The sequence below is a fragment of the Camelus ferus genome, chromosome 7, assembly GCF_009834535.1.
Source record: "Camelus ferus isolate YT-003-E chromosome 7, BCGSAC_Cfer_1.0, whole genome shotgun sequence".
In the NCBI taxonomy this organism is placed as follows: Eukaryota; Metazoa; Chordata; class Mammalia; order Artiodactyla; family Camelidae; genus Camelus; species Camelus ferus.
The window spans coordinates 83762630-83786904 of NC_045702.1; the positions used below are offsets into that span (position 1 = coordinate 83762630).

The 24275-nt window shown below is 46.8% G+C and overlaps 1 protein-coding gene across 6 annotated transcripts in view; it reads left to right on the plus strand.

Moving 5' to 3' along the window:
* Positions 1–4570: 4570 nt before the first annotated feature.
* The window catches only part of CCM2 (CCM2 scaffold protein), a 56029-nt gene continuing 36324 nt past the window's right edge, over positions 4571–24275 (plus strand). For 2 of the 6 annotated variants that reach the window (XM_032484345.1, XM_032484347.1), the window contains exons 1-2: positions 4612–4745; positions 23742–23897. In XM_032484345.1, the coding sequence (XP_032340236.1) occupies positions 23799–23897 (99 nt within the window). In that variant the 5' untranslated portion in view covers positions 4612–4745; positions 23742–23798. Of the gene's footprint in view, positions 4746–7126; positions 7181–23741; positions 23898–24275 lie in introns of those variants that run through there. The other 4 variants (XM_032484346.1, XM_032484349.1, XM_032484348.1 and 1 more) reach the window with 3 other exon arrangements.

Here is a 24275-nt window from a genome sequence, read left to right on the forward strand (position 1 = left end):
AAAGAGAGAGACTTGTCTTCTTAACTACTTATCAGAATATTGAAAAGAACTTTCTCCAAAATCACATCTCAAAAGAGTAACTCCCATTATTCTTCCAAGCCAATTAGAATGTATGCCTGGAAAGAAAAGTAGCAATTTGGCTCTGAAAGAATATATAAAAAGGGGCAAGGAGGTATCAAAGCAGGGCTGACAAGGTTTCTTTCACTGGGGGTCCACAGGGTGGCTCTACTTTGGAGGGGTCATTATGACTTAGCATTGGTTTGGTCTTTTATCATTTGCAAGCCTGGAAACTGAATGTTATAAATCCTTATAAAAATGGGATGTTATAAATCATTGACAATTCACTCGAATCAACTCTAAAGAAATTCTTTTCTTCACCAATTAAGTCAACATTGGATTTATCATGTGCACAGTGTGGTATGAAGTGTTGCATGGCATATGTCCAAGAACAACTCAGAGACATCTAGTTAGTTATCTGCTAGCTGTGTCCAGGTAATGGCAGCACCTTTCCATCTCAGTCTGAAGTGTGCATCATTTCTCTCATTAGAACTCAGATACAAAGTGGAACCCCAACTCCCGAGTCCTTATCTTTAAAGGAGCTTACAGTCTAGTACAAGAAATGTCCTAACGTGGTTAACTCTAGCATCAGAGATACATGAATAAAGTGCTCTGGGGGCTGCAGAAGGAAAAAACTGCATCCAAAGATTTAGTGAAAGAAGCGATACAGAGAAACCAGGCATCCAGCAAAGCTTGTTTCATTCACCTGCTGTAACAAGGGAGCACCCCAGTGGGTTCTGGGCTGCTTCTCATTATGAGAGCAGAAATGGGGTTTTGTAATATTTGGGATTGCACTAAATAATTCTGAGGACGGGAGGGGGAAGTGAGGATCAGCTCTAGATTGTTGCTTCCATTTACTGCAGATGGTTAAATAATTGGGCCTCAGTCATTTTTGTTCATGAGGTGGGGCCACAGATCAGGCTAAAGAAGTTACTGGTAACAAAGCAGTAATCAGGCAAAAAAAAAAAAAAAAAAAAAAAAGGAGGCTGTTAGGACACTTTACAGCCGAGCTGTGTGACCTTGGGAGAAATACTATTTTCTGTTACTGTTGTAGCTGGCCTTATATCTGTAATGAAAGACCGCATATACAAAGGGATAATGGCCTGACCATTCATAAAAATAGAATTCTGACCCACAACCAGCAGCAACCAGCCCAGGGAACCAACCCCTTCTCTACAGTAGCCAGCCCAGGAAGCTGGCTGCTGTAAGTCAGACTTAGGGGAAGTCAGACTGCTGTCCCTAGTGACAATCCAGGAAGCCAAACAATAACCTCTGTATCAATCCAAACAAGCCAAATGGCCAGAGCTTGGTTAATAACTGACAGCTTCCCTAATTTGTTCCCACTTCTAAATTAGGACCAACCAGAGAAAGCCATACACACTCCCCCAACCAATCACATGGGACACCCCACTTCTAGTTAACTCACCTCTAACTTCCCCATGCCCACAACCCCTACTTTTTTACTAGGAAACCCCCACTCCTCTACTTGCCTTTGGGTCTCTGCCAAATGCAAGTGATGGTGGCCGACTCCCACTATAGCCAGTTCTCAACAAAGAGCCTTTGCCAGTTCTCATTTAGTTGGTCTTCTTCTATTTCCAAATTATCACTATTTGATTATTAGTAGGCAGAACTTTACTTGAAGCCTGGACTTGGGTATCGGGTGATGAGGCAAAGGCATTCCAATGGGTAGGAGCAGCCTGAGGAGAGTCAGCGTAGGGTCGGGTCATGAAATAATAGAGAATACATATATTGGTCTTCGCCCCTGGTTCCTGGTACAGAGCTCCCGCATCCCTTGAAATTTCCTGGGTGAAAGGAATGTCTTTGTTCTAATGAGGCGGCTCTGGGTGGGCTCCTGGATGGTTCCCAGATGGAAGCTGGTCACCAGAAAGACCATGATTCGGAACCTGGAATTTTCAGCTCCCCCACCTCCAGAGAGGAACTGGAGTTCATAACTGGTCGTGCCCACATGACGAAGCCTCCATAAAATTCCAATAGAATGGGGTCCAGAGATCTGGATCGGTGAACACATGGAGGTGCTGGGAGAGTGGTGTGGTCAGAAGAGAGCAAGGAAGCTCTGCAGGAAGGGGTCTTCCCATATACATTGCCCTAGGCATCTCTTTTCTCTGGGTGTTTATCTGTGCCCTTTATCATATTCTTTGATAATAAACTCATAAACAGTAAGTAAACTGTCTTCCTGAGTTCTGTGAGCCATTTTAGCAAATTAATTGAACTGGAGGAGGGGGTCATGGGAACCTTCAGTTTATAGCTGATTGGTCACAGGCACAGGGAACAACCTGGACTTTCGATTGGCATCTGAAGCAGGGGGGTCAGGACAGTCTTGTGGGACTGAGCCCTTAATGGGTGGCATCTGGTGCTGTCTCCAGGAGATATTGTCAGGGTTGAGTTAAAGTGTAGGACATACAGCTGGTGTCGAAGAATTGCTTGGTGTGGGCTAAGTGCTCACACATCTGGTGTCAGAAGTGTGCGTGTGGTGGAAGTGTGAGAGCAAAGGAGAAATACAGGAGTAGAGCGATTTTTTCCCCCTTAAACACAGGCTAAGGGAAGTTTCAGTAGCATCATGTATAGCATTACAGAATAAGTATGGAAAGGTACGTGAATGTAAGACCTTCACTGTCTGGCCTCTGTTGTGTGAATGGTGGGAGAATAGGTATCTCATGCACTACATTTGTCTGTGAATGTGGCCAGCAATATTGTTGCAGGAGGTAGATTGAAAAGTCATTTCCCACACCTATGCTTTACATGCCAAAGGGACTGGAATACCTAATGCCTTTGGGGAGTGCTAGAAACCAATTATTTCCTTGGTATCTGTATGCGATAGGAGCCAATCAGGGGACAGAAACACAGTGCAGGGAAAGTTTAATATAAAGAATTATTAAGTATAACAGAGGATTAGGGTTACAAGGGATTGGCTATTAAAAGTGAAGAGAACTCTGAAGAACACAAGAATAGTAGATAGAAGGAGCAGCTACTATTCTGAGGGCCGAGATAAAGCCTCCAGGGAAGAACCCATCCCCCTCCCAGGACTGAGGTCCAGACTTGCTGGAGGGAGAGTAGCTACAGCTGGACAAATGGCAGCGCAGTCCTGGCAGAACGCGCTGCAAGTCCACCCTCTAGAGTGCAGGGAAAGCTGTTCGTGGGGAAGTGTCTTGCCAAAGTACTCTGATATAAAACTTCCCAATTCTGGTGCTGGAGGAATCTATTGGCTGCTGTGTTCTGCCGGGTGTTTCGGAGAGCCCAGAGTCGGAGAAGTAACCCTTAAGATGGGGAGGTGAGCGCTTCAGAGGCGTTTGTCTGCAGGTGCCTGCCAAGAAAGGAACCGGGCAGCAAAGCCCCTTCCTCCTGCACTGCCTCCCAGAAGTTTTTACAGGCAAAGCTTTACTCTGGGCCATCTGGCAAAGGAGGACTGCTCACATCTATGAGAAATGAGTGAACATAGAGCTGAGAGACAACACATTGATCAGTACAGGATACAATACTCTAAAAAAAAAATTCATTGAGATGAATATTTGTTTGGTGTCCGTTTACATTCCTTAAGCTGTGCTGTAAGGTTCTTACTGGCAGCTTAAGTTTATTGGCAAAGTAGTGGCCTGCTACTGCTGACTCAAATTTGGGCAAACCACTCCTTGGGACCTCATCTGCAAAAGGTGGCAGTTATTTCTAGGTGACTGTTAAGGTTCTACGTTTTATTCTGATAGGGTCCGGATATGCTCGCTGTTGAATTTAGATTTTCATGACGTGTTGGTCTAAGGAAGGCTGACATTGGAACAGAGGAAGTCTTAGAAAAAGACTAGCTGCAGAAAAGAAGAGCAAAAGCACAAAAGGGAGATGTCGTGCCCCCTTTCCCTGCAACCCCCGCCACCCCCGCCACCCCCGCCACCCCCGCCACCCCCGCCACCCCCGCCTTCGCCTTCCCGCCTACACCTTCCCGCAGGCCCCGCCCACCTCCTCCCACCGGCACCTCCCGTCCACAGCCCCGCCCCCACCGACCGCCACGCCCCTTCTAGCCAGCCCCGCCCTCCCTTCCCACAGGACCCCCTCTGAAAGCCCCGTACCCCCCTCCTCTTCCCATCCCCACCTTCCCCACAGGGCCCACCTCTCCCTCCGGCCCCGCCCTCCGTCTCCTGTCAGCCTGAGCTCCGTCTCTCTGAGCGCGAAGCAGGCTGGGAAGTTGGCTGCCCTAAAGATGGCGGCAGAATTGAAAAGCTGGACCCACTCCCGCGGCTCTGGGGCAGGGGGCGGGCTGGAGGCGGGGCAGGCGTGTTTCGGCCCTCCCTGAAGGGCGTGGGGCGGGAAAGGGGTGCTACAGACGCGCTCCCGAGGCCCTGAAGGGGCGGGCAGGGTAGGCGCGTTCTCGTCCTCTCAGAAGACTTGGGGGCGGGGCGTGTGGGCTGAGGGGGCGTGCGCATGCGGGGCGGGGCGTGCTCGCGGGGGCGGGGCCGCGCCCTCGGCCCGGAAGTGCGGGGTGCGGGGTGCGGGGTGCTGGGCGCGGACGGCCCCTGGCGGCCGCGGGCGGAGACTGCGGCCAGGCGGGCGGCGCTGGAGCGGCGGCGGCCGCGGGGCCCGTGCGAGCATGTAGCAGCCGCGGGCGGCGCGGGGCTCCCGGGGCGGGCCTGGCCGCGGGGGCCGCTCGCGGCGACATGGAGGAGGAGGGCAAGAAGGGCAAGAAGGTGAGCGCGCGGGGTGCGTCCTCACGAGGGCGGGGGCAGGCTGGACCCCTGACCGAGGCAGGGGGAAGGCGGTGGAGCTGGAGCTTGGGGGGACAAGGGAGGGTCCCTCGGGGCTACCCGTTGGTCAGCCGGTGCGGGGCGTGGGAAAGTCTACTTGGGGAGGTCCGCCGAGGGGCGTTCTGATTTGGGAGGTCCAGGGCGGGAGTCTGGCGTGTGGACTCCAGTGTGGGGAGGCCAGGCGTGGGGAGGTCCTGGGCGGGAGTCCGGCGTGGGGAGGCCCGGCAAGGAGAGGTCCGAAGTGGGGGTCGGGGTGGGGAGGCCGGGGGTGGGAAGTCCGGCGTGGGGAGGCCTGGCGGCGCACACAGTTGGAGGAGAGAGTGGCGGGCAGACCGGGGCCCCGGGGTGGACGGCGCACGGTCAGGCCCGGGACAGCGTTGCGGGAGTCGGTCTCTGAGGATGGAGTAGGAGGCGAGCCCCTGGACAATGGGGTTAGGTGGTCCTTTGCCGGCTGGGCGCGCGGGGGAGGAAGGAGCCACGCCTTTCCGCCCCTTCCGGTCAGTGACTCCCCCCAAACCCAGGCTCTCCGCATGGCCTTCCCTGAGGGTCAGTGACCAGGGACCGCAGAGGAGCTGGCCCGGGTTATGGGCCAGAAAGTTTTCCAGGGTTGGTACCTTAGAGAAAATGGGGTGTAAGGTTAAGGCAGAAACATTTGCTGCTTAGTTGACTTCAGTTTGGGGCCATCAAGTAAAAGCAAAAACTGTGCTTCACGGTGCAGCCCGTGCGGGTTGAGTTTTGCTCCGCCTAATACAAGCTGAGTGATTTCAGTGACATTACATTTGGCAGTTGGATTTAGGACGTAGTTCAAGAGGCTCCTTAGTCTATGTAGTTTAAAAAAATGTGGCTTTAATTACAGGCTACAGAAATTGATAAAGAAACCCAACATTTTAAGGAGACAAATAACCATGTGAGATAAGCTATCATTAAAATGGAAAATGGGCTTCAGTGAAATGTATCTTTTTTCAAATATAAGGTTTATCGTCTAAGTGTCTTGCCTGTTTTTCATTTAAATAAATGTGTGTGCACTTTTAATGCACAAGTTTAAGAGAGACCTTGATAAATCCTGTGATCTTCTGCTCTTTGAGTCAGCTGTGTCTTTCAGTTGGTGGTTACTCATTACAGGGTGCCCCGTTTTAAAGAGGTATTTGAAATGAAGTGTAACCAGGTGGTCTCCAGGGGGCTGTGTAGTGCTTCTCTCCTTTCTTTACTGGTTGTTTTATTATGTTATTAATATGCATGTCTCATTTAAGTGCAGTATCAGGTGCGGTTGCCTACAAAGATGGTTTAAGTCTGGAAAACAGCTGGAGAAAGTGATTTAGCCTGCAAGCGTGAGACCACAACGGGATGCTGCCCACCAAAAAGGGGGAAAGCTGAGTTTCATGTTTCTACTAAAGCTCCGTCCTTCCCTGTCATCATAGTCAGGTGGATCAGGACCCTTAAAGGAGATGGCCTGTCACCAGTGCTCTTGGCTGCCAGAGTTCTATAGATTAGCTAACTCACACCTAGCAAGGGGCCAAACCTAGCTACACAGTATCTTCCATAATCAGTCCAAACAGTGCCTCCTACGGAGAGTTACTCCTTTCAAGTTGAGGGCTAGCCTGTGACGGGGAAGCATGAGAATGACTGAATTTCTTCTAGAGCCTTCTACAGGCTTTCATTGAAACATCTGAACATTCAGCGGTATTAGAGAGAGAAGTGGTAAGACATCCTCGAGCTTTTGGAATATAAATGAAAAACAAGTAAAACTCAAGACTTTTATGGGTGGGGGGTGGCAGTGGAAAGATTTAGGCCTAGAGAAGGTTAATACATTTCATTGTTTGTATTAGAGGAGGTAATCAGTTGCTTAAGCCAGGAGTTTTATGTTTTCTCTGTATTCTGCCACTGCCCTAGCTCATTTTCCCACTGGCAGGCTAGGCAGCTCTGGGGCATGGATTCCTATCCAGGCCACGACTTAGCACACTTTACCTATTGCTCTCAGCCAATCACAGGCCAGCAGAACCTTCCTGCTCTGCTCCTCCATTCAATGTGAGGTCACCTCCAACTCAATATGCTGTTCTCATTATGGTAAATCATCCAGAGATACCTATTTTAAAACTTGTACACAAATTCAAGCGAAAGCAGTGCATAATGACTTACCAGTTTTATGAAAGTATCTTCTGGACGTTTAAATTCTCTTTCCAAGTTAGCTCCCCCAAAATGCAGATTTAAACCTTTAAAAATGTGGATCGGTAGGCTTTTCAGATCTTCAGATGCTTGTCTTGGTGTTCTGTCGAGCAGTTATTCAGGCTTGTTCTAACGTGGCCTGTTTCCTCAGGACAGGAGTCATGGAGCTGCCAGAGAACCAGTAGACCAGAGTGGATTTCATATAAAGTGCACAGGTACAGCCCTGTCCTTTCTCAGGCTACCCTGGCACATGTGATGAGGGTGACTTGAGCCAGTGATGTCCCACGGAAGGTGCTGGGTGACGGGGATGTGGGAATAGTGGGGAAATGGGTAGGTCTAGGGGATGAGTGTGTGAACAGAGACGTCCACTGGCTGTTAGAGGCATGGGACCCCAGGAGTAGGAATGACCATGGAGGTCACTCTCTTGCCTGAGTGTCCCTAGAGTGACTGGTACCTTTCAGGCCACAAGTCCTGGTTTGGGGTTTGGAGAATAAGGCTGCCTCCTTACAAGACAGACCCGAGTTCCATGCATTTTGATACTATTCTGTCAGATTGTAATTCCTTTCTGTAAGAAAGTTAGGTGTACGCTTGGGTAGGATTGTGTGCATTTTTGTGAAAACAGTTGATTCAGATGAGGATCACCGCCGTTGTTGGGAAGACACAGTTGTGGGAAGTCACCTTTGGCCCTCAACCCTGTTCAGGTCCCGGTTTCTGCTGCTTGTACTGCTGTTGGGGCATAGGTCGCACCACAGGTGGCCGTGATTTCAACCTGAACAAAGTTAAATATTTTTACATTGACCTACTTTATTTGTATTCTTAAAAAAAAAAAGATTATGAAGTACCTTAGAAATGTAGGACTGGATATAAATTATAATGAAGGATTATAATTAATTATTAATAATTAATTAATTAATAATGTCGGGTGTAATATTGTGTTTTGTCAAGTTCTGATCTGACAGTCATATATCCTGAGCTATTTATAGGTGAAATAATATGACTTCTGTGATTTGCTTTACTCAAACTAGATTGAAAAAAGGGAAGGTATAGTTGAATACTTTGGCAGTGGGTATTTATCATTTGTTATTCTGTTTGCTTCTGTGAATTTTTGAAATTTCCATGTCAAAACTGGGGAGGAAAAAACCCTCTAGGTTATGGGCCCCCAGTTATTGGCCCATGTACTTGTCAAATCATCTCTCAGCTAGTGTCTGTGAGGACCTGGGCACTGGAGCTAAGTTCCAGCAGCCCTCAGGCAGCCATACCTTCTCCACAGGTATGTGCGGGTACACGTAAGTATTTGTATAGCTCAAGTGAAAGTTTAAAGACAGGATTCTTACTACAAGCAATGCACTCTCTGATTTCATTGCTGTTTTTTTTTTTTTTTAACTGCTGGTCACGACTTACTAAATTGCCTTTATAACTGAATTGATTCCATAGCTGCCATAGTCATAATATGAGTTAACAAAGTGAATTTGGGCCTCTATACCTTGCTTTGTCTTTTCTGTCGGAGAGCTGTCACAGCGATTCTTGGGTGGCAGTCTGGTGCCCTGGGGTTAGGAAGCAGGAGGACCACCGCAGGAGGTCCCTGGCAGAGACCTGGGTCAGGTGGTCAGTAGGCGAGCCCCAAATAACTGGCAACTGTGAGGCTCGCTCCTCTTCTGGTTTGGAGAATGACTGTTTGCACAGTATCGTGTATGTATTAATTTTCAGCATTAGGAACTGTGGACTCCCTGGTCTCCTTTGTCAGAGTGGTAACCCACTGACCAAAATAATTTAGATTCAGAAAGCACATCAGAATCTCACAGTGCTTTTCTGTTACTGCTCCAGGCATCGTTTAAGAGGAAGATAGTGCAGAGGAAACATTTGTATAAGCAATAGTGCTGCAGTAGGGGCCGCTCTGAAATGAGAGGGGCCGTCAGCATTCTGCCCCATGAGGTCGGGGACAGGTGCCTTCTGTGCTCAGTCGGTTTGGTCACTGCGGTTACTGTTGGTCTTTTGATTCTTCATTTCTGCCGGCGATAATAACCCAACTGTCCCATCCTCATTACCACTCTGTGGTGTGATTCAGTTAAGTTACTACAGATTTAGCTGATCGGCGTGAAATCATCATATTTATTTATTTGAGTGCCTATTACGTGCTTAGTACAGTGGAAGGGCTAAGGACATTGCATTTTACTTGGAGAGTGAACTGCTCACACAATGTTAGAGAATGACAGAGGGCCGGTGCCAGCATATCCAGAGAGACACAGGCATCTGCTGATTCTACACGGGACCATGTATGTGATGATCAGAAGCAGGAGAGGTGGAGACTTGAGGCCCCGAAGTGCTGGGAGGGCACTGGGGCTGGGGTGTGGGATGAGGGGAGTTTGGTTTTGGTCTTGGGTGCAGCTGAAGCCGCTGGAGGTTCTCTGTTATTCTTTGAAGAACTGTCGGTCGGTACTGACTGCGTGCCAGGCCCAGATGCTGGGGGACAGGCGAGCTCTGTGGCTGCTGAGCTTGAAGCGGAGCTCAGAGGACAGGTGACGGCAGACTGGTAGGAAGTGTGGTTTGATAAGAGTGAATAAGAAAATCTTTCTGTTATGAAGACATCACGTGCAAGTGTAGAGAAAACCTCCTAATGAAGCCCCCGTACCCCAGTGTTGAATATTGTCAGTATTGTCAGCTGTCTTTTCAGGTGCAGGTTTTCCTCATCCATCCCTGCTCCCCAGGTGTCACGAGCAAAATTGTGTTCCCCCACGCTTCGAATGGTGAAGCCCTGACCCCCAGCACCTCAGAATGGGCCTATATTTTGGAGATAGGGCCTTTAAAGAGGTGATTAAGGCTAAACGAGGTCAGTCGGGTGGGCCCTAATCTCATGTGACTGACGCCCTCATAAAAGGCAGTTTGAACAGAGACACCAGAGAGATGCACACAGAGGAAGGACAGTGTGAGGACCAGGGAGAAGATGGCTGTCCCTGAGCCAAGGAAAGAGGCCTCAGGAGAAACCAAACACCTTGGTCCCAGACTTCCAGCCTCCAGGACGGGGAGAGAATAAATGTGGGCTGTTAAAGCCACCAGGTGTGTGGTGCTTTGTGAAGGCAGACTAAGCAGGTTATTTTGAAGCAGATCCTAGACATCAGGCTGATAGGACAGGACTCTAGGGTGGCTGGTCCTGTGCTAGGACTCCTTTCAGTGGGACTTGGTCTCAGTCTAGCCCCGAGGTTCTGAGGACCTGGCCTCCACTGTCACCTCAGACATGGACAGACTACTCAAAGTGGAGGGGCCACCTGCACCCTACTATGCATGGGCCCCAAGCCTCACACTCCCCCCAGGGGTTTGTAGCAGGGGATTGGGCTGAGCCTCCGTGTCATTGTCCTGACCCATGGTCTTTGCTGGCACTTTCTGCTTCTCCGTTCACTATTTCTTACCCCTCAGTCCAAGGACAGTGGCACTTCTTCAAATGTGGCGCTCAGTTTTAACAGTCACGCAGTTGTGAGGGAGTTTAGATTTGGATCTGTCAGTTTAGTCGAAATAAAAAGGACATTTCTCCCTTAGCTCAGTCCAGTGCCAAAACCGTTACAGTTTTTCCTCCTAAGTGTGCCTGAACAGTAGCAGTTTTCTGGATTATGTTAAGAGGGCATTTGATCCCAGGCATTAGATGTGCGCAGCACAACGAGAATAATCCTCCTTAATAAGTGCAGCAGGAAGTTGGACTTTGGGCTTTTGTTCGAGGCTTAGGATGGTGAACTGCAGTGTGTATCTTGTAATCCAGGAGGTGGAAAGAACAGCCGAATTCTGAAAGTGAGAAAACCGGTCCCTCTGACCCTGTTGCATTACTGTTCTTCAGGAGAACCTGGTGTGGAAGTGTCACTCAGGGTGGGAGATGCTGTTTCACTTATATTGTTACTTGTGACTCTGAGAAGAAGAGAGAGACTTTTATTTATTTGAATCTTTATTATCCATCCTATAGTTTGAAATTACATACCATTTCCTACCCAAATCTAACATGCTTCCTGTGTGTCATTATTGTTAATTCTACAGCAGGTGTGGTTTAGAATATTCCATTCTTTCCCTTGCTCTTTACATGATGGGGATGCAGTTTTATTAATTTAATGCCTCAGACTGACGTATATGTCAAGTGTGTTATCTTACTTGTTACACATAAGGAAATGTTCCAGGTCTCACCATGTCTAAGTGTTTTATTGTTGCCACTAGATGTGTTGCTGTAAATAGCACTTAACGTTTTATGTTCTGAGATAACGCACAGTAGCTGAAGCAGACCTGCCTGTGGTACATCTAATGTCAGACCTATTTCACGCTCTCTTCTAAGGCTCCTTTCCCTTCACGTTGTACACCTTCAGCCCTGCTCCTTAGAAGAGGAATATATAGCCGCAGTCTGCTTTTTCCAGCAGCACCCCCACCTCGCATTTTATTACGAAAAGTTCTCAATACACCGAAGTCAGAAGAATTTTTACGGGAAGTACCTAGGACATCCACTGCCTAGATTCTACCATAATGTTTGCTGTACTTGTTTTATCCATATCTACCCATCTCCTCATCCCTCTATCCATCCGTCAACCTGTTTTATTTTTCTGATGCATTTCAAGTACATTGCAGACATCAGTGCACTTTGATCTAAACACTTCAGCAGGCGTATTATTAACTAGAGTTCAGTATTTGTTTATAATTTTCTTTTGCTGTTAAAGTTATATTTAGTGAAATGTACACATCTTAAATGTACATTAGCTAAATTTTAAAAAATGCATACACCTGTGTAACCCAAACTCCTGCCAAGAAATAGACCATTGCCATCAGTCAGAAACTTCCCTTATGCCTCTTAGAAGTCCCTTTCCCAGGTAACCACTGTTCTGTTTCCACTGTCGATTAGTTCTGTCTGGATTAGTCCTATCTGTTTTAGAACTTCATACAGATGGATTCATACAATATATGTATATTCTCGTGTGCAAGGATCCTTTCATTCAGCGTAATGTTTTTGAGGTTCATCCATAATGTTGCATGTATCAGTTACTGCTGAGTAGTATTTTGTTGTATGTATATACCACAATTCATCTGTCACTTGCTGTCCGACATTTGGGTTCTTTTTAGTTTTATTATGAAAAGCTGCTATAAGTGTTTGTGAACAACTCATCGCGTGAACATGTTGTCATTTCTCTCGGCCAAATACCTAATAGTGGAATTGCTGAATTATATAGTAACTACATATTTAACTTTATAAAACACTGCCAGAATATTCCCTACTGAATTTCTGTCTGCTAATTCTATCAGGTGTTGAGAGAGAAGGGTGTTAAAATCTCTAGTTATTGTTTTAGATTCACTTGTTTCTCCCTGTAGTTCTGTTCATTTTGGCTTCATGTATTTTTAAGCTCTGCTCTAAAGAACATACACATTTAGGATTATTTTGTCTTTTTTTTTTTTTTTTAATTGAAGTACAGTCAATTACAGTGTGTCAATTTCTGGTGTACAGCACAGTGTCCCATCATGCATATACAGACATATATTTGTTTTCATATTTTTTGGTAGGATTATTATGTCTTGAAACGGCTCTTTTTCATTATGAAATGACCATCTTTATTTCTGGCAATAATCCTTAGTTTGAAATCTACTTTGTCTGATATTAATATGGTCACAGCAGCTTTCTTATGCTGTATGTTTGTATGGTGTGTCTTTCATGAATAGCATAGTTGTTAATTTTTTTAATCTAGTCTAACAACTTCTGCCTTTTAATTTTGCCATTTATATTTAATGTAATTGTTGATCTGGTTGTATTTGTCTACCATTTTGCTATTTGTTTTCTATTTCTCTTTGCACTTTATTCCTTTGTTTCTCCTTTTCTGTCTTCTTTTGGGTTGACTATTTTTAGTATTCCATTCTATTGCTAACTGCTCTTCTGCTGTATCTCCTCTAAGCATTACAATATGCATCCATAACTTGTCACTGACTGCCGTAAATTAATGTCATAACCTTTCTTATCTAGTGTAAGAACCTTTCAGAAGTACCATTCCATTTATACTTCCTCCTTTCATTTGTATAACTTTTGATACACATTTTATTTCTATACATGTTATAAATTCAACATTATATGATTTTTGCAATTGATTTGTCACCTTTTTCTGTTGAAATTGTTTTTTTTTTTTTTTAATGGAGGTACTAGGGATTGAACCCAGGACCTTGTACATGTAAGTATGTGCTTTACCACTGAGCTGTACCCTCCCCCTGAAATAGTTTTAAATTTATGTACAAGTTGGAGAAGTAGTACACAGACCACTCATATACCTTCCATCCAGATTCCCTAATTTTTAACATTTCTGAACCATTTACAGTTAAATTGCAGACATGATGCCCCGTGGTCCTTTGTCCTTCAGATCGTATTTCCTCAGTACAGGGACACTCCAACCTCATATCACTAAGACCATGGCAATCAGGAATTAACATCATCAATATTACCGTCTAATTCACGTACTCCATCCAAACTTGTTGATTGATGTCGATTCGCCTCAGCTGTGATCACTTGCCAGATTTCTCTATTTTAAAATTCTTATTCTTATTCTACTCACAAGATTATAATCCTGTATTATCATTATTTACTGTGAAGCTCAAATTGTCCCAAGTTTAGATAGTAGGAGCTACTTTAAACTGACTCTAGTGTCTTTATTTTTCATTGTGGTAAAAAATCTCTAACATTCAATTTACCATCTTAACCATTTTTAAGTGTACAGTTCAGTCATGTTAAGTATATTTATATTATTGTGTATCTAGTGTCTTGTGACAAATCCCTAGTATTCTTTGAGCTCTTGCTTACATTTGCTACAAAATTGTTCCTAGGTAATCTGATACTTTCCTGTCCAGCCCTGAACCTGTCCAAGGAGCGCTGATTGTATTCAGTGGAAATGATATTTAGAAACCAAGATCTGGTTAGTAGATGTGCTTATTGCAGTTGGGGTGTTATTGCTTCTAGATCCTAGAGGTCATAACCTTAATCTGTGAGAGGGTTGTTCTGATACCATCTACTCTGTTTTGAGAATAGGAACCTCTTTGGGGTTATTTTTCTTGACAATATTTTTTGGAGATCTTTCATTATGGGTATATAGTTTTTTTCTTCTTCTGAAGAGCTGAATGGCATTTTCTTCTGTGGTTTAATATAATTCCTTCAAACAGTAGCCTATTTATGGACTTTTAGATTATCATTTTGCTCTAACAAAAAATGCAGTTATTAGCCTTCTACTAACCTAACACGTGTGTAAGTGTATCTACAGGATTGATTCCTGAAAATGCAGTTGTCAGGGAAGCTTATGTATATTTGTAATTTTATAGATAGTGACAATTTGTTCCCCATAGTGAGTGTACCAGTTTTTATTCTTAACAATTTGTGAGAGTGCTTGTTTTTGAATATCCACGCCCACGTAGCACATTACCAAACTGTTGAAAATTTACCAAGCTGATGAAAATGGTATTAGCTAATAATTTTGGATTTTATTTTCCAAAGTGCACTTAAAGGTTTTTTTTTAAGTTAAAAACTCCACTTACATCTTAGAAAAAAATAGCAAAATATAAGAATAATGGAAAAAATCTTATCTGCTAGAAACAACTATTAGAGCTTTTCAGATTGCCTTCCCATGTGTGTATACTTTTGTGTTTGTATACACAGTCTTACTTCCTTTTTTTTTCCCCTGGGGAGAGGTAATTAGGTTGGTTTGTTTGTTTTTAGAGGAGGTACCGGGGATTGAACCTGGGACCTCATGCACGCTAAGCACGCGCTCTACCACTTGAGCGACACCCTCCCCCCCCACAGTCTTATTTCTTTGGTGTCATTTACTTCAAACACTTGTTCAGGGCCCAATGAGTACAGTGATTTCTGGGGAGCTGTTGCTTCCTTCCTCAATCTCCCTCACCATCTGATGGTGGATCTGGAGGGTGTCTTAGTGCTGTGAGGTTGAGAGGCCTGAGTGCATTTAGAAGGGCGGAGAGCGGTGGGTCAGGATGTACACTGGGCAGAGTGAGCGCGTTCTCCGTACCACCCCTCCCCACCTCAGCCCAGCTCCGCATCATGTGGTCCTGTTGCTGCTGCAGAAGCCGAGGCCCACTGGGCTTCTCCGTGCTAATCAGCACAGGTTTCTGTAGCAGCATTGGGCACATGTAGAGACAAGCCCGAGATGAAGCATGCCTTCCAGGTAAGCAACAGGAGTGGAGTTACTTAGCCCGGAAGGAGGTCGAGGAGTCAAGGTAACTGGTTGTGAATCTTCTAAAGATCCCGGTTGTGTTTTAGTACTTGTTTTGAACAGACACCTGTGGACCCCATTTCTGGAGTGACCCTCCTGTGTGTGTGTGAACTTTGGTTCCCTCTCAGAGCTGTATTTTTGTTGTAACTACCAGAGGCAGAAACACTTGTTGCAACACGTCCTGTTGGTGGTATTTTATTACCCCAAATATGCCAGGAATACTGCTCGGGAAATCCTTATGTCTGGATCCTCCACATCGTAAGAAACGTGCTTGGGTCCCCAGTGCCACGTCTATTTTGGGGAGGAGGCATGATTTGCCTTTTTCGGAAAAGGGCCTGGAAACGTCGGCCTGCCTTGTCTCCTCGAATGCCCCCTTTCAGCAGTGGAATACCCCGTTCTCCCGTCCCTGCCTTCTTTCTTCCATTTTTTGGATCTCAGACAAAGAGGGCTAAGTTGATCATACATATGATTGTTCCCTGCCAGGCCTCCCTGGTGCTTTCTGTTTATTTTATTTATTCATTTATCTGCTCATTTTCTTTGCTCCCCAGTCCCCCCCCCCTTTCATATCCCTCCTTCCTTGGCAACCGTCCTTTCGTGTTTAATGGGGGTCCTTTTGTTTGTGTGTGCCCTTGTAGAATGTGTTGTTTTGATGTGTGTTTTAAAGAATCTGTATTTTGAAATAATTTCAAACTCAAGAAAAACTGCGAGACTGGCACAGGAGGGCCTGTGTACCCCTAGGGGAACTGACACTGAGGTGGTGGCCCCTACGGAAGCAGTGTGGCGAGCACGCTGCCCGGCCCTTTCTCTCAGCATGCGCTCGGTGTCTCTGTGCACATCTCTGGTGTTGCTTCCGTCATATTCCTGACCGTCTACTCACCAGGGATGTGGCTAGATTTTAAAAGACCATCCTGTTGGCCATTCCAGTCTCTTCTGGTCGCCCATCACCGTGGGGCCAGGTTCTACTGGGGATGCCCATTGGCCTTGCCAGTGGCAGTGGTTCTTTGTGGGTGTTTATGTGGGCTCCATGAAGATTCCAGTCACGGATTGGCCGTCACATCTGTCCCACGGTGGGAGCCTGGACGGCTGCCCCTTGGTCACTGTGTCCAGTGCATTGGGCTGTGGGAGACTCATGAGCACTAAGGCAGACAGCTCAGCTTCCGTGGACCGTGCACCTTGGGGGCAAGGCAAGCTTTACCAGCCGTGACCTGGGTCCAGCCTGGTGGGCGAGGCCCTCCTGAGCCGGCAGTGTGGGTAAGGGGGACCTTGCTTCCCCTCGGTCCAGACCACGCGCAGCTGCCTGTTTATGGAAGTGGCTAGGTTTTGCCATTAAGTGGAGGTGTTCTTTCTGTCTCTCAGTAGGCATTTCTGGGGCGGGTCTCGCCTTACGAGAAGGCAGTTGGGAGAGAACTTGTCAGAACTGTGGTCGAGCTGTCATCATTTTTCCTTCAGTGGGTGCTTTTCTCCTTCGTCTAGTTCCCTCCGTGGGTGCTCCTCTCCTTATAGGAGAAACGTTTTCTATATCCCAAGGGACCATCGAGGGTTGGCATCCTCTCTGTTGTTAGTGACTGTGGGGACAGTGTGTGACATGCTCCCTATGGTGCTGTCCAGATGGCTCACAGGTGACCTGGGAAAGTGAGGCCTTGGACTTCGCTCTCCCCGTGATCTGCCCCTTTAGACAGAAGTGGTTGGATGGCATGTAGCCTCACAGGTGGTTCCCTCTGGAAGCTGTCAGTCCGCTATGACTCCCACGAAGAAGAAACACCACCACCCCTTGGCACGTGCCGGCTTTGGGTGGCCGGTGGAGAGTTCAGGCAGTAAAGGCCCACTGCTCACTCTGCCAGGTGCAGGCAAACTGACTTTGGTTTTCTTCCTGGGGGGCCCAGCTTTCTTTTGGAAGGCACTAGCAGTGTCTGAGCCAGCAGCAGCAGCAGCAACACATTCAGGCCCCGTTACCATGCCAGGCATCGTGGGGACAGCAGCCCTGCTGTTTGAAGGCTCCGTGCAACAGTGGCTTCTGTTCCCCTGACTGGGTGGGACCTCGGGGCTGGACACGGGTTCACTAGTGCGTCTTGGCCCCTTTGGGGGTGCCAGTCACTCTTAGCTGTGCATTTGGCAGGCCTTTCCATGCAGGGTCACCTACACCAGCCTCCAGGCCCTGCCTTCAATGCCTCTGCAGTTTCTCTGCCAGTTACATGGGCTGATGAAATAGTGCAGCTCAAATGCACAACCACAACCAGGGTTCTAGTGAAGACAGCAATATGTGGGGGGGCGGGGCAGGCTCCTGGACCTCGTCCTCCTTCCCAAACCCCACCCCCTGTTCCTGCATCCCAGGCTGGGCTCTTAGACCAGCTGCTGTCTCCTCCCGCCCACTTGCTCAGCCCCTCCAGCCGCCTTGGCTTCTCCCTTTGTTCTGTAGTAACTCCAGCCTATCATAGAAGATTATGATTACAGATATATACTTTAGGATTAAAATGAACAGAAACGCTCAAAATCCCTCTGAGAGAGACTCCTGGGACTCACAAGCATGGACTTGAAGTACAAGACACCTTGTGCTTGGCTGGGACAGTGGCATCACCACAGTGTCTGTTCTCCCCGAGTCAGTTTATAATGTGACCCTGATAGAAACACCATTGGGCTTTTCAGTGGAGCTAGACCACTTGACTTAAAGATCAGTTTTGTTCTGAACAAGCAAGAACAACCTCTGAAAAGGAGCGATGAGGGAGGAACCCCAGGTTGGGTCATGCTGTCCTGCCCCTGATGAAAGCTACGTGGTTGTCCCGGGATAAGCTGCAGGAACAGAGGAGAAGATGCAGAAACAGACCCTGATCTGTAGGGAAACTGAGTGCGCAGTAAGATGGCATTTTGCAGCCGTGGGGAAATGATGAATGGGTGGTATTGGGGTAACTTGACAAACATGTGGAAAGGGTAAAATCATGTACACCAGGATGAACAATAGATGGTTCAGAGATTTAAATACAAACAGAATAATTAAGCCATAAAGGCGCTAGGCAAAAGCATGGGTGAATTCTTCAGTGATCTGGGAGGTGAGGAAGCTTCCTTAATTTGAAATTCAGAGCAATGAGGGGAAAGAGCAGAAGATCTGATAACATAAACATAAGCAAAGTAGAAAGACAACATATTGAAAAAAGATTGCAACTGAAGAAAACAAAAGGTAAATATCCCGTGTATAGTAATCATCTAAAAATAGGGAAAACAAAGGCTGAGAGGAAAAGCCAGCCCAAGGGTGGGAACAGACAGCTCACTGAAAAAGAAACGCAAAAGGCTTTCAAATCTGTGAAAAGGCAGCTCTGACCCTCGCGAGAACTAAGACCACATGGAGCGCCCTTTCTCACCTTGCAGGCCGGTGGAAATCCCTGGGTGGTCAGGGATGAGCAGCCGGCCAGCACAACCCCTGGCAAAGCACAAAGGGGCAGTGCCGGGCTGCAGCCTGGCCCACTGACGGACCCGGCCTCCCACTGCCACAGACCTCCCCCCAGGAAGCACTGGCAGAAATACGAAGCGGTTCGTGCACCTGGCCGTTCATCGTGGCCCTGTTCCATCCGCAAGGCGTGGGCTCCCTCAGCAGTGCTTCCTCCACCTGGTGGGATGTGCGGCAGCGCCCCGCCCCGCACACAGGCTCCGGGACGTGTGTGTGCACCTGCGCGCGTGCTTCCGTGTGTGCGTGTGGATCTGTACTCGCTGATCTTTCTTAGATAATCATCTAGAAGGGAGGGGTAGTCTCAGCATGGGTCTTGTGAGTTTGGAACCATGTCATGTTTCACAGTATTACAAATTGAATCAAAATATTAAAAAAATCACTTTAAAAATCAAGAGCAATTTATAGAAATGCATAAACAAATGAAACACATAACCTCACAGAGAAGAGTTATCTCAAGTAAATAAATCATAGATATCCGACAGTGTGCCTGCAGTGGGACAAGCACTATGGACAAGAAGAAATACAAAAAAAACCCCTAAACAATTGTTTTCAGTAATCACTTTATTAGTAATAATACTGGTATCGTTATTTTGCAACTGTTCCGTTTGTTTTAGGGTAAAGTGAACCTGTGGTTACATTGACAGCATTACACACTGGCTTATCACTATGTGTGATACCAAAGAAGGTAATTAATGAGCTTGTAGTCCTCAATTTGAATTGGAAATATCACTATGGACTCATGAGGTCTTTCCCCAAGAAAAAGACCTCCTCACTCTCTCTGTCACAAAGTCCCAGAAAGGATGAGGCAGTGCGCACCCTGGGGGAGTGGTGGGTCTGCACCAGCATTTCCCGCTAGGGGGCAGCAGCGCCCCTCGGAGCAGTGGCTGATTGCAGGTCAGGGGAGCCGTCAGGGGCCTCCAGGGTCCACTTTGAAGAGACCGCTGCTCGTCAGGGATGGCGCAATTGGAGCATTCATAAGATGATGACTAAAGTATTGTTTGCCGTGGGCGATTCTAAGGAATGCCTATTACTTTGAAAGCTATGGCTGAAGGGAAAGGATGATGGGTTTAACTTGACTTCTCTGAATGAATGATCTGTACCTCAGGGCGACCAAATAGTTGAGGAGGGGAAAGTTGCCAAGAGAATGAGGGATGGTGAGATTGAGTTAGGGCGAGGTTAAGTATCAGTTTCAGGGCTGGTCTTCTGTCTCACCTCTCCCTCAGCGGGCTTGGGGTCCTTGAGAAGGTGAGGAGTCCCTCCCTGCCATGGGGGGCCAAGGGGGTGTGCTGGGAGAGGGGATGTGCAGGGGGGAGGCAGTGCTTGCTTGCCTCACACAGATGTCGCTGGGTTCAGTCCTGGGACCTCTGTCCAAAGGACACCAGGCTCAGAGAGGCAGCCTGCTGAGGTTACCCAGACACGAACCACCCAGACTCCACCGAGCAGACTCCTGCCGCACCCGGGCTTTGGGAAGGCGTCGCAGGGGTTGCTGAGACGAGGAGACCTGGTTCTTACCACCCCGAGCACTGGCCATGAGTGCGCACCAGCATCGGGGCTGCTGGATAACCAGGCAGCGGGGGACTCAGTCTTGGGAAGCGATCATTTAAACATGTCATTAGGCGCCAAGACTTTTCACGTAAGGGTAAAACAGAGACAAGGGTAAGGTTAAAGAACTTAAAAAAAAATTCTATTCAATTCATTTTGAATTAGAATATCAGTTTGAATTCATGAGTTTTCTTTTGTTGTTGTTGTTGTTTGTTTGTTTTTTTGGTGAGGGGAGGTAATTAGGTTTATTTATTTTAACGAAGGTACTGGGGATTGAACCCAGGACCTCATGCCTGCTAAGCATGTGCTCTACCACTGAGCTATACCCTCCCCACCCATGAGTTTTCTTTTTAAAACCATGTGTTTCTTAGGTGCATCCACTGAAAACACCCAGAAGCAATGAGCACACCTAGTACCTGAATACAGTCTGAGTTCTAGTTCAAATAGTGTGATTAGACTGAGTGGAAAATGTAATTTTTTTGCCACGGAATCTGTATTTCTGAAGGAGAATGTGTCAAGCATTGCGGTCAAATGGAGACTGTCAGTCTATGCTTGTGTTCAGGAGAATCAGGCCATGGGTTAGTATGTTTCTCATTGGGATCATGATGTGTGGATTTTTTTTTTTGGACCAACTTTCTGTGTTCTAGAGTTTCTAACAAATTGCTTTTCTTTCAAAAGAGTCATTTTTATCATCAGGAACTAGGATCTTAATCATATAATTTATGTAATGGAATCTTCTCACATTTTCCTTTGGGACTTGCTACTTTTTTTTTTCTGGCAGATACTGGGGATTGAACCCAGGACCTTGTGCATGCTAAGCATGCACTCTACCACTGAGCTACACACATCCCTTCCCTTACCGTTCTGTTTTAATTTGAGTCAGTTGTTTTGCTGGATCGGTGCATGACTATCTTCCTGGGATTTCTTTAATTGCATGCATTCCTGGGTCAGTTCCACTCTTTCCTGGAGTTCATGTCTTTTTCTCCCTTATACCTTTTTTTTTTTTTCCTGGTAGTAATACCCTAGTATGTTTTTCAGAAAGGGTTTTTAAGATGTAAAAATTCCAAGGCACTGCAAATATGAAGATAACTTTATTTTGCCTAAACTTGATTGACAGTTTGGCTTTGTATTAGCTTCTAGGTTCAAAGTAATTTGCCCTGGGAACTTTGGAGGGATCACTGTGTCCCCTGCTGGCATGAAGCACCTAATTCTGTCTGATCCTTGCTCCTTTCCAGGAAACCTTTTCGTTTTTCCTTACGGGAAATCTTTAGATTTCCTCTTGAAATCTTGCACTTTTACGAGAATGGGTCTGAGTGTCTCTCTCCCAGTGAGCCTCCCTAGTGCCAGGCCTTTTCTGCCTGCAGAGCCGAGTTGTTCATCAGCCTATTCTGTTGTCTGGGTGCCTCCTTGCTCTGTCTGTCCTGTCTCCTCCAAGGTCACCAAGAGACTTTGTGCATGGGACTTCCGTGGCCTTTGATTTTTCTCATATTTTCTGATTTTTCGTTTTTTGCTGTATGTTCTGGGATAGGGTTGACAATCTTTTCACATAAAGGACCAGGTAGTAAGTGTTTTGGGCTTTGTGGACCACGAGGTAAGACCAAGGATATTAAGTAGATAATACATAAAAAGAAAGAAGACAAATTTCCACATTTTCGTTGACAGCATTCAAAGTATGGTCATCACTGAGTACAGGTTCTTTGTACAGTCCTACTGAGAATGGAATTCTTTTGGGGGCTAACATTTTGGGTAATTGGGGTTCAGCATTAGTGCTGTCTGTCAGATTGATTGAAATGTTCATTCGCAGAAGTCTGCGTCCTTCAGGTCACTAATTTGGCTGTCAGCTACGCCCATTTTATTATTCAGCTCTTCTATTGAACTCTTTATTTTGGCAATTATATTTGTAATCTCTAAGATGCTTTTCTTGCTCCCTCCCTCCCGCCTACAGCCCACCCCATAGCTGCATTTGTGCCTGCAGTTCTCCTGAAATGCCTCTGAGCACTCTGCAGTTTAAGTCCCCAGCCAGCCTCTCCTTTGCGCTCGCGTGCTCACTAGCCCTTCTCTCCGTGCTGACTGTGGTGATTGTTGCATCTGTGAAAGCAGGGCAGGTCGGCTGTGTGTGCAGCTGGTGGGCTTCTTTTAGGTGTGTCCATTTCCCCTGGAGGGGCGGCTGCGGGTCTTTCCAAAGAGCTATGTGTCGCACGCAGGGGGAGCTGCAGGGAGCAGTCACCAAGACAAGCCGTGGGGGCCCCTTCGCATCCAGAGGTGTCTGTATCTCGCTCCTGCTTCCCTTTCCCCTCAGCATCCTTAGTGGAGGTCAGGGCCACCTGGCAGGGGCAGCTTTTAGAAGGAAGGAGAAATTGGAGTCCAGACGATGCACATGGTGCCCTGAGTCTCTGAAGAGATAAAGGGACAATTTGGTCAATACCAGATGTGCATTCAAACAAAGCTAGTTCAGTACTGCTTTTCTGGTGTACATCTGTGGCTTATGTAGTAATAATCGAGACATGAAGTTACTGGCGTGAAGCACTCTTTTCAGAATCAAGAAATACTAAACTTTGTTACAGTTTAAGTTGAATCCTATGCAATAGCCATTTTTATGGGCAGAAAACTGTTGAAAATTAGCACTTTGATCGAATCAATCTAATCTTAACTTAATATTAATGAATCTAATGAAATTGTACTCGTTATGTTTGGCTATTGATCTGTGAGTGTATATGGTCACTGTAATTCAGCAGAACATTTAATTAAGTAGCCTCTCCTGTTTGTAGCCACTCTAGAACATCCAGAGAGTGTAAGGGCCTTCGCTAGCAACACACCCAACTTCTTCTTTTCAGGTTAAGATTGGACCCTGAGGAAGTTAAAGTGAGCTTGCTCAGGGATAAAGTCTTTAGTTTCAAAGTTGTGTTGCAAACTCAAGAGTCCTGGAGGCAGGTAGAGGCTTTTGCAGGCTGAGGGTCATGAAGAAGGTGTGCTCTGCCCAAGCCAGCCCCCTGTCTCCTGTGCCCTGAAGCAGACAACAGCCAGGTCAGCGGGTCTCACCATGTAGGCGATGCCACACAGCCAGGAGGGGGAGCCCCAGCAGTGTTCTCAGTTTCCTTGTTTACTCTTTCTAACTTTGGCGTTTGCAGGATGGTCGGACTTCCAGGATAGTGTCCCTCAACTGACTACACAGTATTGGCTAGAAATATGGGGAGACCACCCATGGGTTCTGCATGCTGGAGGTAGCAAGGAAAATGTGCTTGTTAGATAGAAGATGCGCTGGTTTAGTAAGGAGGATGTGCTGGCTTAGTAAGAAGATGCACTGAGTTCAGTTAGAAGATGTGCTGGTTTAGTAAGAAGATGCACTGGGTTTAGTTAGAAGATGCGCTGGTTTAGTCAGAAGGAGGTGCTGGTTTACTGTAAAGATGTGCGGGTTTACTTTGCATCCTTTCATGCACGCAGGCTGTTTAGATTTTTGCCAGCAGTTTTCAGGGTGTTGCCTGCCTCTTAAACTTTTTGTAAAAACCATAAACAGCTTCAGTGGGGTTTGCAGAAGGAAGCTGTGGTTTCTGGTCTTCCTGTTCATTCACATGTTTTTTTCAGAGGGAGGGCTAACATCTGACCATATTTTTCAACAAGATCAGAAGTGAACAGAGGAGAATGCACAGTAACTATCGGCAGAGGGGGAGGAACCAGAATTCCTCCAAAGAAATATCTCCTCAAACAGACTTTCCGACGGGGTGTTCCATGGAGAACGAGGTAGGTGCAAACCCAGCATGGAAAGAGCCATCTAGGATGATTGTTTGGGTCCCTCTAGAGTGTGTTTGTGAGCTAGGCTGACCTGGTCCTGTGACCTCTGCTTTGGAAAAGTGGGGTGGAGGGTTCCTGCCGGCTTCCGGGTCTGGGTGGCCGGTGAGCCTGACGAGGAGATGTTTGTAGGTTGCTGGGTTCAACCATCTCACCTTAAGGACTGAGAGGCTGCAGGTGTCATGGCTGCTGGGGAACAGCAATGTTCATAGAGATTTGTAGTCAGTTAGAACCCAAGATCTGAATTGGAAGATGGTTTAGGGAAAAGGTCAAGAAAGCGCACTCGCAGTCAGCAGACTGGCGCCGAGACTTTGATCTGTGACGCCCACG